Source organism: Peromyscus maniculatus, chromosome 1, assembly GCF_049852395.1.
Source record: "Peromyscus maniculatus bairdii isolate BWxNUB_F1_BW_parent chromosome 1, HU_Pman_BW_mat_3.1, whole genome shotgun sequence".
NCBI lineage: Eukaryota > Metazoa > Chordata > Mammalia > Rodentia > Cricetidae > Peromyscus > Peromyscus maniculatus.
The window spans coordinates 111,945,701-111,961,499 of NC_134852.1; the positions used below are offsets into that span (position 1 = coordinate 111,945,701).

Genomic DNA, 15,799 nt, shown 5'->3' on the forward strand with positions numbered 1-15,799 from the left:
CTTGGTGATTTTCTCTCTTCACTCTTGAGTTTTGAGATATTATGTTTTATTGATGTGGTTCCTAACTTGAGATGTTTCTGTAAAACTAGGAACTTTGATCCTTGTTAGTGTAAGCTCAGACTTTGACACTTGCTTTTAATGTTAATAAAGTATTTTTGTGAGTCGTCATTTGTATGTTGTAAGCTTGAACAGTTAGAAATTGCTTCTTTAAGGATGAGTAATATTTAAACACACACACACACACACACACACACACACACACACACACACACACACACGAAAGGCTGCTGGTGGTGGTACATGCCTTTAATCCCAGCACTCAGAGACAAGTGGATCTCCACGAGTTTGAGACCAGCCTGGTCTATAGAGCGAGTTCCAGGACAGCCAGAGTGGTTACATAGAGGAAACCCTGTCTCAAAACAAACAAACAAAAAAAGATTAGTAATATTTACATTTTTACCAATAAAATCCAATTAGATATTCTACTTGACAGTTTTAATGTCTCCTTCTACTCCCAGGCAGGGTCTCACTATGTATCCTTGGCTGGCCTGAAACACGATATTTAGACTAGGCTTGCCTCAGAGATTCACTTGCCTTTGCTTTTTGAGTGCTGAGATTTAAAGTAGTTATTCATGTTTATTTTATTTTATTTTTTGAGACAGGGTCTCTACTAATCATGGCTGTCATGGAACTCATTATGTGGATTAAGCTAATCTTGAACTCACAGGGATCCACCTGCTTCTGCCTCCCAAGTTCTAGGATCTATAGGCATATGCTACCATAGGCTGGTCTTTCTTAAAAGATGTTTTTTTTTTTTTTTTTTTGGTTTTTCGAGACAGGGTTTCTTTGTGTAGCTTTGCGCCTCTCCTGGAACTCACTTGGTAGCCCAGGCTGGCCTCGAACTCACAAAGATCCGCCTGGCTCTGCCTCCCGAGTGCTGGGACTAAAGGCGTGCGCCACCGCCGCCCGGCCTTAAAAGATGTTTTAAAAATTCAGCTTTAACCCTTATGTAAATGCAGTTTAAAATTTTGTAGGAAAAATGGACTCTTTTTTTTTTTTTTTTTTTTGGTATTTTGAGACAGGGTTTCTCTATGTAGCTTTGTGCCTTTCCTGGAACTTGCTTTGTAGACCAGGCTAACCTCGAACTCACTGAGATCCACCTGCCTCTGCCTCCCGAGTGCTGGGATTAAAGGCATGTGCCACCACTGCCCAGCAAATGAACTTTTTTAAAAAGGGTCTTTTTTTTTTTTTTTTTTTTTAATTTTACAATACCATTCAGCTCTACATATCAGCCATGGGTTCCCCTATTCTCCCCCCTCCCACCCCCTCCCTTTAACCCCAGTCCACCCCCCATTCCCACCTCCTCCAGGGCAAATCCTCCCCCAAGGACTGTGATTAACCTGGTAGACTCAGTCCAGGCAGGTCCAGTCCCTTCCTCCCAGACTGAGCCAAGTGTCCCTGCATAAGCTCCAGGTTTCAAACAGCCAACTCATGCAATGAGCACAGGACTTGGTCCTACTGCCTAGTTGCCTCCCCAACAGATCAAGCCAATCAACTGTCTCACCCATTCAGAGGGCCTGATCCAGCTGGGGGCCCCTCAGCCTTTGGTTCATAGTTCATGTGTTTCCATTCATTTGGCTATTTTAAAAGGGTCTTTTAAAATTTTATTTACTAATAAATGTCTCTGACATTTTCATTTCTATTTGCAGTAGTTACATGATAAGTGGTTTTTCTTTAAAACAAGTAACACTAAAATGTTTCTGTGTCATAGCATTTTCATTATCTTAGATTAATGTGATTTGGGGTCCTAAAGACTCCTTCACTTGTTAATAAGAACTCAGAGTTAAAAATAGACAGTAAGTGACAGCTGTTCTGCAAGTGACATTGTTAAAAGAAAAAACACAGAACTGGGAAAAATATTTGCAAGAAAATTATATCAGTAATATGGAAAGAACTCTTAAAACTGAATAATAATAATAATAATAATAATAATAATAATAATAATAATAATAAAGTATCCTGTGCTGGCTAGTTTTATGTCAACTTGACCCAAGTTAATAGTCATCTGAGAGGAGGTAGCCTCAGTTGAGTATATATCTCTATAAGAATGTGCTATAAGCAGGCCTATAGAGCATTTTCTTAATTAGTGACTGGTGGAGGAGGGCCTAGCTCATTGTGGGTGGTGCCATTGCTATCTGGTGGTCCTGGGTTCTATAAGAAAGCAGACTGAGCAAGCCATGAGGATCCAGCCAGTCAGTAGTACCCTCCATGGCCTCTGCATCAGCTTCTGTCTCCAGGTTCCTGCCCTGCTTGAGTTCTTGTCCTCACACTTCTTTTGATGATGAACTGTCATGTGGAACTGTGAATGAAATAAACCTTTTCCCCCAAGTTGTCTTTAGTCAGGATGTTACATCAAAGTAATAGTAACCCTAACTAAGGCACATCCCATCTTAAAAGTGGGCAAAAGACTGGAACAAACAACTCTGCTAAAAGAAATTTAAAGATGGCAGATGAGCAAGCACAGATGGTCCAGCATTGTGTCACTAGGAAATCACTAATGAGACAGTTGCATTCCCAAATTGTGAGAATGCCAAATACTGCCTAGGGTGTGGAGAGATAGGGTGCTTTGTTGCCAGTAGGAATCCAAGATGGCACTGCCACTTTGGAAACAAAACTTTGTTATATGATCAGCAGTTATTAGCCTTTACATTTAAGCCAAATGTGTTGAAAACATATATTCACACAAAAATCTTGCAATGAATGTTTATACCCTTTTTGTTTATAGTTTCCAAAATTTATAAACAACCTAGACATCCTTCCATAGGTGAATGGATAAGGAAACTGGTAAATCAGACAATGAGGAGTTAAGCCACTGAAAGACATGGAGGAATTATGTAATCATATTATCAAGTGAAAAATCCTAATAGGGAAAAAAAAACTTGTATGCTGTATGATTACAAATACATGCTGAAAAGGCAAAATTATATAGATAGTAAAGGTCAGAGATTGGAAGTGATTATGGGGATGAGGCAGGAATGGAGGCACCAGAAGGTTTTACAGTAGTGAAACTTACAAAGTAGTGGTAGATACATGATGTCCATTTGTCAAAACTAATAGCATGGTATTTCTTAAATAGTAAATAGTAATGCAAGCCATGAACTTTAGTTAACAATGTACTAATATTTCATAATTGTAACAAATGTGTCATACTAAAGAAAAATTTTAATAATAAAAAATGGTATGAACAGCTGAATGGGAACCTTGTACTTCCTGTTCAATTTCTTTGCTCTGAAAAATAAAGGCTACTTTTTTTTTTGGATAGGGTTTCTCTTTGTAGTTTTGATGTCTGTCCTGGATCTTGCTCTGTAGACCTGACTGGCCTCAAACTCACAGAGATACGCCTGACCCTGTCTCCCAAGTGCTGGGATTAAAGGCATGCACCACTGCCACCCGGCCTAGGCTACTAATTTTATAGTGTATATGTATAGTTGTTCACCAAAGTGAGGAATGAATTAGCTCATCAATTATATACTGAACAAAGATTGTGAACTATGCCAGGTTTTTATAGTTCTGTTCTTTAAAGAACTCATTTACAGCTGTCAATCAAAATGTATAGTGATTTGAAATAGCTTGTGTGATTTTATCTGATTGAATTGAGTAGTCTGGAAGTATTATAAACGTTGTGAAATGGCCTGAATTAGAACATATACTTAACTATCTGGTTGATCTTATATAAATTAATTAACTTTTAAAAACATCTGTTTACCATATTAGATGATGTTTATAGAAGTTCACAAAGAAGTGTGAACATCTCAAAATGAACAAACTCTCAGATGTTAGCTCCAGTGATTAGTTGTGTATGTGTCCAGCCAATAAGAAAGGAAAGAAGAATGGCTCTCCTTTGATTGAACTGTCCAGACACATTTATTTCTCCTGAATCTCCACCTCTGTTCCCAGATGGCTGTGCTGAGGCACACGAGATACCATTTGCTTGCTGATTAAATACATTCCAGCTTCTGCTTTCGAGAAGGAACTGCTTTTACAGCTGTCTTTGACATCAGTGGGTAGCTCAGTCATGCTGACTACTGTTAACACTTTTTATTGCTTGAAAACAACAGAAACCAAATCATTTCTCCCCCAATAAAAACCTTGTGACAGGGCCTTTTAAATAGTTACCTGCTACTCTTTACCCTGAAAATAGGATGTTAAATTTAGGAGACATTTTAAATGGTACTGTTTTGAGGATGTTTGCTGACTTTTAATATTCTGAAAAAGCTAGAATTTTGCACATTTTATTCTAAAATTTTCGAAGCTATAGTTTGTGTTTTCCAATTGATAATTTTTTTTCCTGATGCTAAGGTTAGAACCTAGGACCTCAAGCATTCCAGGCAAGTGCTAATCCTAGTTTTGATAATGTTATAATAAACTGGGCCCTAGACTACATAAAACTGGGCATGACAGCATATGCGTATAATTTCAACATGTGGAGGCGGGAAGAGTTCAAGGTCATCATTGGCTCTGTGGTGAATTTGAGGTCAGCCTGGGCTACATGGGACCTGTCTTAGTTACTGTTTTGTTGCTGTGAAGAGACACCATGACCAAGACAGTGTATAAAAGTAGCAGTATAATTGAGGGCTTGCTTGCAGTTCCAGAACACGGGGTTAGGCCATGATCATCATGGCAGGGAGCAAAGCTATAGGCAGGCAGACATAATGCCAGAGCTGTAGTTTGGAGCTCACATCTAATCTGTAAGTTGTGGAGAGAGGGAGGGGGAGAAGGTAGAGGGAAGGAGGAGAAAATTGGGCCTAGCATGGACTTTTGAAATGTGTTAGCCCACCCCCAGTGACACATGTACCTCTTCCAACAAGGCCACACTTCCTAATCCTTCCTAAACAGTCCACCAACTGGGAACAAGCTTGTAGGGGTCATTCTCATTCAAACCACCATGGGACCCTATCTTAACAGGAAAGAAAAGAATAAGACAAAAATCCTGTTGAACCCATTGAGCTATCTTAAACTACTTAAAAATACTGGAACTATATTACATTCAGTTTGGGTTTTTACTTGGTACCAGTAAATCTGTACATGACCATCTATATAAACCGAAGATAAATACTCTAATAGCATTCTAGAATCTTTTCATTGGTTGAAAAGAACATTAAAACAGACAAACAAAAAACCCGAAGTAACAAGTCTTTGATGTGGAAAACCCAGAAGTCCTATAATAAGACCCCAAAGCTATTTTTTTAGAGTTTTGAATTTACTAGAAAAAAATACAAAGGTAATAGAGGTATCGTCCCCAGATTTCTGCATTATATGTTAGCATTGTTATGATACATTTCTCACAATCAACATTAGTGCATTACCACAAATAAAGACTTTACACACTGAGTTAACACCATCCCGACCCCCACCCCCATATCCTTTATGTCTATCAACATTACATTTAGTTTTTGGTCTCTTGAATGGTCTGTGACAATGGTTCATTATATATATGCTGTGTTGGTGCTGGGAATCAAACCTAGATCCTCTGGAAGACCAATCAATGCTCTTAACCACTGAACCATCTCTCTAGCCCCAAATTACTGCATTCTTGGCCAATGGGAAGCTTGTTGACTCCTGAACCCTGTTGACATGTCTCCTCTGGGGTGTGTGTGTCCGTGTGTGTGTCCCCTTGCCTTATGGCATTATAAGATGGTTCAGGAGCACATGGTATATTTCCTACCCTAGCTCTCGAAGTCAGCCTTTTTGTAAGGAACCCTGATCTTGTCACTGAACATATAGTTACTGCTTTGCTGTCATTGCTTCTAGGACTTTTCAGTGGACAGAGCTAGGAAACATGCTTTTTACTACTCACATATGTGCATCTATCTATGTAATTTTTTTGCTTCTCATATATTGTACATCTATCTTTGTAATTATTTTATGTATATTTTGATTTAGATCCCTCTTACTCTTAATTCATCCCCCTAAGTTACTTGTTCCATATTCCTCTCTTGTTTATTTTAACTTCCTCTTTCCAACATCGGGTAACATGTTAGGCTTCTATCATCTGTGTTCTGTGTATTTGTTTAATTCTGGTATCTGTATGACACATTGCAGAATTGTAAAAATATAACTATTGAGCAAAAATTTATCAAATAGGGTAGTGTCTGTGTTTTGTTTTCCTTTTATCTTTTGTTGTATAATTTCTAGTAGGAATATTCTCCAAAATCACTTGAATTGGTTTGTAAAAATATTGTTTTAAAGAGTTATAGATTTTTTGCCTCTTAATTCTCTATACCTACTGGTGAACTTATGTCTATTTTAGTAATGTACTTAAATTCAATTGTTATTGTCTTTAAAAAAACAACAAGCATTTCAAATCTTTCCTTAAGAAGAGTGGGATTAGGGTTGCTGGTGTGGTGCACACTTTTAATCCCAGCACTCAGGCAGAGGCAGGCTAATCTCTGTATGTTCAAGCTCAGCCTGGTCCACAGAGAGTTCTAGGCTATCTAGGGCTACACAGTGAGACCCTGATTTTAAAAACAAAAAATTGAAAAAGAATGTGGGACAGAGAGATGGCTTAGTAGTTAAGAACATTTGCTGCTCTTACAAAGGATCTGGGTTCAGTTCCTAGCACTCACAAAAGTAAATACATTTAAAAGAGAGGGATAAAGCTCTTTGTTACTATTAAAATGATGTGAGAGTGTGGTAAAAGCTGTCATCACACCTTCCATCTGGCTTATACAGTGTGCTTAATTTTAAAAAAGTCATTTATGTAACATTTGGAATTTTGTGATATGAAGGCATAGCATACAAAGAATGTTGTCTTTCCCAGTACCCCTCCCTCCATCCTCCCCCACACCTGATCCCTCCTGTTCTCATGCCCACCCCCATCCAGACCCTCCCCCCATCCAGACCCTCCCCCCCCCGTCCTGCTGTCCACCTAGTCTATTTCCCCTTTACAGTGCCCCCCCTTGAGTCTTCCTTGTTATGTAACGTCTGGGTCTGTGGATTGTAGTATGGTTATACTTTTACTTTACAGCTAATATTCACTTATGAGTAAGTATATACCATATTTGTCTTTCTGGGTCTGGGTTACCCCACTCAGAATGATCTTTTCTAGTTCCATCTATTTGTCAGCAAATTTCATGATTTCATTGTTTTTAACAGATGAGTAATACTCCATTGTGTAAATATACCACATTTTCTTTATCCATTCTTTGGGTCCAGCTTAAGACCCATACCATGAGAGGACCACTTCTGACACTGCCTGGAAGGCCAGGACCAGAGAGGCTAAACAGCCCAGAGACCTAGGATGAAACCAAACATGACTGGGAAAAAAAAATCAGTGAAATGAATTTCAATGATCTTCTGCTATGCTCAAAGATCATTGCCTAGCACAGTTGTCATGAGAGAGGCTTCACCTAGCAATTGATGGAAACAGATGCAGAGACCCACAACCAAACATTAGGCATACCTCAGGGAATCCTGCGGAAGAGGGGGCGGAAAGATTTTGGGAGCCAGAGGGGCCAAGAACACCAAAGGAAAACCCTCAGAATCAACTGACTTGGGCTCATAGGGGCTCTCCGAGACTGAACCACCAACCAATGTCTTGCATAGGACTGACTTAGGCCCTCTGTACATATGTTACAGTTGTGTAGCTTTGTCTTCTTGTGGGAACCATAACAGAGGGAGCTGGGGTGTCTGACTCCGTTACCTGCTTTTGGGACCCTTTCCTTCTACTGCATTGCCTCATCCAGCCTTAATAGGAAAGGAGGTGCCTAGTATCACTGCACCTTGATATGCCATGGCTGGCTGATATCCATGGGGAGGCCTACCCTTTTCTGAAAAGAAAGGAGGAGGAGTGGATAAGGGGGGAGGCTGGGGGGAGAGGATGGAGGGGAAACTGTGATGGGGCTGGGAAAAAATAATATTAATAAAAAAATGTTGTTTCCTAATATTTAAAAAAGCCACCTAATGCTAATCTCCTAGTAAAATTTAATTTTTAATTTTACTCTGTGCTTTGGAAAGAATTGCTACATGCAGAAGGGCTCTGGGAGAAGCCAGGAGCACATCCCTGCTCAGCTTGCTGGCTTGAATGGGTCAAAGGTTAAACCATCAGTCCATTTCCCAATGTCTTCTTAACAGTGGCTTTCTTTGTATTTTTTCACTTGTTAGGGAAATACAGCAAGTGTTATTGAATGGTAAAACAAAGCAAGTCTTATATCAGACACTGACAGCTTTTTAAAAAGTTGGAATAGGATGTCATTGGATGTTCCCAAGGCAGTCTGATAGTACCACATTTTTATGGAAGTCACTCCTTCAGTGTGAATTATATTGCTAGTCAAAGGAACTTTTTGTATCTGGTGTTCAAGTCAATGTAAATAAATATATGCCTAGTGGACCAGTTTTAGAGAGTAACACTACTCCCCATGGGCCAGGGGAATGACTGAAGAAAAATCTTTTAAAGATAGCCAACCATAACTTTATTTTCCTTAGCAAACTAATTAGTGTGGATAATTTTCTTTGTAAACAGACCATTCATCTATCTGATACAGCTTTAAGCATAATTTAGAAAGTGAACTAGTTAATAAGTATATAAAATGCCCTCAGAGGCATGAAATGTTATTTAGGACCTTATTGATAATGGCCATGGAGCATTTCTGAGTATCTATGCAGATTAGATCTTGAACAGCTGCATAGAGCACATAGAAGTCATGATTCCTGTCTCTGTGAACTAACTTGAATACAGTCTTTCATCTCGAGATCTCACTGTTTGTCCAGTTTATGAATCCCTCAACTCCTCTATGAAAGGTCCATTCAGTTTAATACAGTCCAGCTTTGTGGTTTAGAGCTCTAGAAACTGCTTTTGTTTTAGAATACACAAAAAGTTAACAAATTAGTATGACAGTTTTTTAGAATTAGATAAAATTTACTTTAAAGGATGTCTTTTAATAAAACTTTTGAGAACTTTGGATTCTAGCTCAAATTCAACTTGTCATTTTGATACTGTCCTGGAAATGCCTGTGTAGACCAGGCTACTCTCAAACTTGTAGTGATTCTTCTTAACTCTGTTTCCCAAGTACTGGGATTATAGGCGTGTGCCACCATGCCTGGCCTGAATTTAACTGTCTGTGAACTATATTACCTTAAGAAAAATCTGAATATTGTAAAGTTTCCCCTTTTTTTGTGGTTTAACAGTTAGGTCTTACAGCATTAAGAAAAAGTATGACTGTTCTTGTTAAACAGCTTATTTCTTCTGCATACACTTAAAGAGTGCTCTTTCTGTCCGTTTCCTTCTCTTAAGAGGCTCAATTCTTAGACTGTGTTCTATGTGAAGTGTTCTGCAAACACTTTAGAGTTAAGTAAGCTCAAAATCAAATCATGATCATAAAATTTCTATGTCATATCATCTGTTCCATATTTGGTATTTATATTACTTTTTTTCCCCCTCTAGTAACATGCATGTTGCTTGGCATTTTATGTTGTATACCTCTTATTTCTTTCTACAGATAGTGAGCTCTTTTAATTCAGGGATCTTGACTTAGTTCAACTTTTACAAAAATTAATGTGCAATATTAAATAGGTATGAAATAAATTTCAGGGGATTCTTTTCATTGCTTCGGAACACAGACATAATTTCAGTCATGACAGTAGACAAATTTGACTAATTTTACTGAGGAATTTATTTGTAGTTAAAACTTACAGTTGTAATATCATTTTTTCATATGTAAAAATTAAGGACCATAGAAATTTTGATCCAACCATTTCAAATCTACAATGACAAAAACACAAAAGATTGGTATACATTAGGATCAGAGTAATATGAATGAAATTTATTCATGTAGTCAGTGGATATTTTAGCATCAACTAAATGCTAACCACTCTTATAGCTGTGGATAAAGTACTTTATTAATAAAAATAAATAAATAAACATGATCCCTACCTAATGGAACTTATAGTTAATAAACAGAAAAAAATTTAAACGAGATAGTAACAGGATATGAGGATTATGAATAAGTAGGATTATGTGACAGAGCAACTGAATGGAGGTATAGACCGTGGTTAAAGACAGAAAAAAAGATAAGGACACACCTAACTTATGCACTCTAAGTAGTTTCTCAAGAGTCCATGGAAAACTAATCTATTTTGGGTCTGGGCCAGGAACTGGAAAAGAAAACAAAGAATAAGTCACAGTCTGTTGGGGTCATGATAATGCATCCAGTTTGGAGGACCTCCTACAGACCGTATATGTGACTGAGATTAATTAGAACACATCCATTATGTAAAATATGAGTTTATAATGGGCCAGAACTGAACAATCAAATATCCTGTTTTTCCCTTAAGGACTGTATCTCAGGAGAACTAAATAGTTCAGAAAGATAGTTTATTCATGTAGAATTCCAACCTATAAATAAAGAATAAGAAATTATTTCAATAGAATGAAATTAAATACCTGTGCATTAAAATTGTTCATGTTTTTCTGCTTATACTTATGAGTGTTTTATTTAGGAAATATAAGAGTCTTTAAAAGAAATGGAAGTAAGAATTTTGCAGGTATGATTGTGAGGTGGTAGAAAGATATTTCATGTAATGGAAACAACATAAACAAGATACAGAAGTGAGAAAAATACTGTTATATAGTCAATGATGACTTACCAATTGGGTTCCCCAGAGTACAAGTGATGTTAAGTGGAAGTACTGGAGATTGTAGTTAAGATGAGTTCTCAGAATACATAGTACCTGGAAATAGTGAAACCCAACTATTGCCAGGAAGAACTTATGATCCAAAGGAGCTTCAGTTCTTGCTATGCATTGGATGATATATGGGTAGATACATTTTCCTCTTCTGGTATACAAGAGTTTGGCTGCTGGAATTTAGAAATGTGGCCCATGCCTCAGCCAAATTACAGCGGGATCCTGAGATGCCAGCTGTGTGGTAGGTTAAATAGTTTGGTGATATAAAATGGATATCCCTTAAGTCCCACTTTTCTCATCTTTATACATATTTTTTACAGGGTATCCAGAAGTTGGCTAGTCAATATCTGAAGAGAGATTGGCCTGGAATAAAAAGTGATGATCGGAATGATTACAGGTAACTTTCTCTGTCTCTGTCTCTCTGTGTGTGTGTGTGTGTGGTCTCAGAGGTCAACCTCAGATGTCCTTTCTCTGATACCATCAACTTATTTTTTAATACAGTATCTCTTACTAGGCCCTGGAGTTTGCCAGTTAGGCTAGGTTGTTTGGCAAGCAAGTCCTAGGGAACATCTTTTCTCAGCCTTCCCAGCGCTGGCATGATAAGCACATGCCATCATACCCAGTTCTTTTATGTAGGTACTGGGAATTGAACTCAGTCCTCATGCTTGCATGGCATGTACTATACAGACTGATCATGACTCTAGTTCCTTTCCTTTTTTTAAAAATGGTTTTACCCAGAGGACTATTATAGTTAGATAATGTAACACTCCAGTTTTTAAAAGTATTACTTCTTTCTTTGCCCATGTTTTTAAGACAATTATTTTAAAATTTATATTCCATAACATATGAATAAGCTCTGTGAATTAGATTAGTTCAACACATCTTAATCAAAAATTATATTAATTAATCAGTACCCAATATGGAATTGAAAGAACAGAGAAACAGATTGTTTTCTCTCTCTCTTTTTTTTTTATTTTTATTATTTTATTTTATTTTTTTTGAGACAGGGTTTCTTTTTTCTTTTTGTTTTTTGAGACAGGGTTTCTCTGTATAGCTTTTGAAGCCTATCCTGGAACTCACTCTGTAGACCAGGCTGGCCTCAAACTCACAGAGATCCACCTGCCTCTGCCTCCCAAGTGCTGGGTGGAATTAAAAGCATGTGCCACCACCACCTGGCTAGGTTGTTTTCTTATGAATCTATGATAGTAGAACATTGTTGCAATAGTAATGAAACAAGATTACACTGCTATTATGCTCACCAACTTGTTTAAAGTAAATCTTAAATTTTGAAAGTTGAGATCTTTGTGAAAGAGTTTTTAAATAATGAGTGAGAAGTACTTTTATGTAATAGGATACTTAATTAGAAATGTATATATAAGAGGTTGTGCAAAAGCTTACCAGTTCATGTTCCACATGAAACCTTTAAAGAAGGCCAGTGACAGCAAGTCCTCAGTAACCTACCAGTATCTTGTGATTTGTTTAGACTTTGATGCCTTGTAGGGCATCAGAATTTGAAAATATTTATTGGTTTTTGTGCTTAGAGATATCCTTAGTTTGGGAGGTAGACAAGTCAACTCAGCGTTTACCATCTTTTTGGAATTAAGACCAATTCCAACAAATAGTAGTTAAAAAAAAAAATTGAGTAGTTAAGACCTCGGTATGAAGTGTCCAATTTAAAGCCTGAGTTAGAAAGCATGCAACTGAAATGTCGGTGAAGACTGACATTATCACAGCATTTCTTAAGAATGGGGCTAGAGCCGGGTGGTGGTGGAGGACAACTTTAATCCCAGTATGATCTCTGTGAATTCGAGGCCAGCCTGGTGTACAGTGAGTTCCAAGACAGCCAGAACTGTTAGACAGAGAAACCCTGTCTCGAACCGCCACCTTCCAAAGAATGGGGCTAGAAAGTGGAATATTAGAAGAAATCCCAAAAGTTATTCACATTGGCAGACTTCAACTTCTATAGCTACAAAATAATAGATGTTATAATTTTAATATTAAAGTAAAATAGGAAATAAAAATAGATATTTTCCTATGAACTTACCAGCATGTAAACAATTCACCTGAAGGGAAATAGATAGGAGGATCAAATTCTATATAGAAGAAATAGGTAAAAGTGGTTAGTACACAGGCTCTATATTACTGATGTGAGTCAGCCCTCCAGAAGAGACTTTGTTGCTGATACAGGATTACAAGTGATGGATGAGGTGTATTCTAGTTTGTTTGAAATTCAGGAGTAGGTTATTAAAGAAAAAAGAGTAATGGCTATGCTCCCAGGCAAGCCTATAAAACCTAATTGTGCCGGGCGGTGGTGGCGCACGCCTTTAATCCCAGCACTCGGGAGGCAGAGGCAGGCGGATCTCTGTGAGTTCGAGGCCAGCCTGGTCTCCAAAGCCAGTTCCAGGAAAGGTGCAAAGCTACACAGAGAAACCCTGTCTCGAAAAACAAAAAAACAAAACAAAACAAAACAAAACAAAAACCCCTAATTGTAAGAGGTATTTTAACCCAACAGTTACCAAATATTTACTAAATGCCAACACCTTGTAAATACTTTATTCATGTTTGTGATTCTTAAAACAACCCAGCGAGGAAAATATAATTATCCTTATTTTATATAGTAAGTTAGCTGTTAAAGTAGATGTTAGGATTAGAGACCCTGAAAGATACGGTGTCTGTTTTTCAGGAGCTTACAGAAAATAGCCACTATAAACAGTTGCCAGATTGGGAAGTAGAGGGTCATATGACAGAAAAATCTCTGCTTATGTAGCACTTAGTCTTAAGGAGTGTGCAAGACTTTGCCAAGCAGACGGCTTGGTGAGAGGAATGCGAGCAGAAGTAACATCTTGAAGGTGTGGAGCATACGAACAAACGGTCTTGGGTAGCAGTACAAGTTCAGGATGGCTGGTGTGAAATGCATCGGTTGGAGGATAAGCCTGGCAGTGGTGTGGAGGATATATAAGTAAGCATCATAAAAAAAAAAAAAAAAAAAAAAATAAGTAAGCATCATAAAGGGCTTTGATGATCATGCCTAGGATTTATATTTTTATTCAGAAGGTAACAGAGGCATTGAAGAACTATCCGTAGAGAAGCCCATGACTAACTCCACAGTCCTAGTTCAAGGTAGAGTAGAGTAGCACAAAAATGTCCACAAAGTATAAAACTTCATAATTCCTCATTTATCTTCATTTGAACCATGAAAATTATAGTAAAAAATGGGGGAGATTTCAGAGGTTTCTAAGAGTGAAGCCAGAGGACTTACAGTTGATTTGGGGGAGATTTCAGAGGTTTCTAAGAGTGAAGTTACTTACAGTTGATTTGGGGGAAATTTCAGAGGTTTCTAAGAGTGAAGCCAGAGGACTTACAGTTGATTTGGTTTTGGGGTTTGTGATATTTATTCTGAGGCAAAGTATAGACAGCTTTCTCTGTATCTAAAATAGTTCTTGGCACAGAAGACCCTTGATAAATATTTACTGACCAACTTAAAAAAAAGTGGGAAGGGAGGGAGGATTATACAGTGATTCCCAGAGGTTTTCTTTTCAGTCTTTCATATTATTTTATTTTCTTCCTTTAACCTAGTAATATGATACCCAATTTTTTCGTAACTGGTAGGTCTGTAAACAGACTTACCCGATTTACAGGCAAGGAAGATGCTGCTTCTTGAAATAGTCCCACCATGGAGCCTCTGGTCATCGAGCCCAAGCCACTCCCTCCCCTGACTTCATCTTCACTCTATTCTGTGGCCACTTCACTGAAATGTTCCACACTTTACCTTTGCATGGCTTCCATGGTTTTGCCATGTTTTTCATGCACATATGTCTGACCTTACTGCACTTGCACCACCTTTGGGCTCAGCCTGTTGGCGAGCACGGTCACTCCCGGGGCCTGTGCTGTCTTTCCTCCCTTTTCCAGAGTCACTTTCAGCAGCAGCATCTAAGCTTGCTCCTGAGCTCCCGACTGCTCTGGTGGTAGCAAAAGGTCTACTCCCACAAAAATTAACTTAGGCAATTTGAGAGGATGGTGAAGGTATTCTAGAGAAGATAATAGCGAGATCAGAATTGAGGGTAAGAATGGCAATTGCCAATTTAAGAAACTTAATTGTTTTTATTTGGAGGATTATAATACAAATATATCATTTCTTTCCTTCCCTTTCATTTCTCCAAACCTTTCCATATGCCCTTCCATTATCTCTTTCAAATTCATTGCTTTTTAAAATTAATTATTGCTACCTATGTATGTGTATATATACATACATATACTCCTAAATACATAAATACAGCTGGTTCAGAAGTATAAGGTTACTTTATGGTTATTTTCAGGGATGATCATTTGTTATTGGATACCCAGTTGGTGTGCTCTTCCCTGGGGAAGATTATTTTTATTGCTCTCAGCATGCCTTAGTTGTCTGAAATTCTTTGTAGGATTGAGGTGTCATGGGCTTTTCCTCCATCCACTTGTCTGTTGTTGTCCTTGTTCAGCTCATGTTTAGACAGTCATGTTGGTGAGTCTTTATGGGTATAGCTTTTGACATTCTTAGGAGACATAATCTCACAGAAAACTCCATGATCTTCTTATCTTTTAAAAATCTTCTGCCCCCTCTTCTGAGCTTTAAATGTCTGAGTGTCTTGTAGAGACACTTGTATATATATCTGTTGAGAATGAAATTGGCAATTTTTATTTATTCATTTGAAGCTTATTTGGTTTTAGTAATTTCAGTTTCCTGTTTAATTTAGTTAATTTATAGTTGGATTTAGTTTAAAAATTCTTATCAAAGTAATATATGATTATCATTAGTTAAACAGTTTAGAAGAGTATAAACAGTACAAAGTCTAGCCTCTTCTTTCCCGGGTATCACCTACTCACATTCTATTCCCTGGAGCAATTGCTGTAAGAGGCACATGGTCTCTTCTTTTACCTTTTTTTTTTCCTATGTGATTTATTCATGACCATAATATTTACAGTTTTGTTCTTTTTAACAGGATTAGAGTTACTGTATACATATGTTCCTATAAATGTCTCTCTGCCAGCAAATGTGCATATGCCTACACACATGCACAAAATCTACTTTAGACAGCCATTCACAGCAGTGTTCATTCTTTTTAATGACTGTTTTAATGTC

At 37.7% G+C, this 15,799-nt stretch overlaps 1 protein-coding gene across 3 annotated transcripts in view; it reads left to right on the top strand.

The window, feature by feature from the left end:
* Positions 1-15,799, top strand: part of Fchsd2 (FCH and double SH3 domains 2) — a 246,047-nt gene that overhangs the window by 101,932 nt on the left and 128,316 nt on the right. For all 3 annotated transcript variants that reach the window (XM_076548355.1, XM_006982124.4, XM_016000690.3), the window contains one exon: positions 11,004-11,080. In XM_076548355.1, coding sequence (XP_076404470.1) covers positions 11,004-11,080 — 77 coding nt within the window. The remainder of the gene's footprint in view (positions 1-11,003; positions 11,081-15,799) is intronic.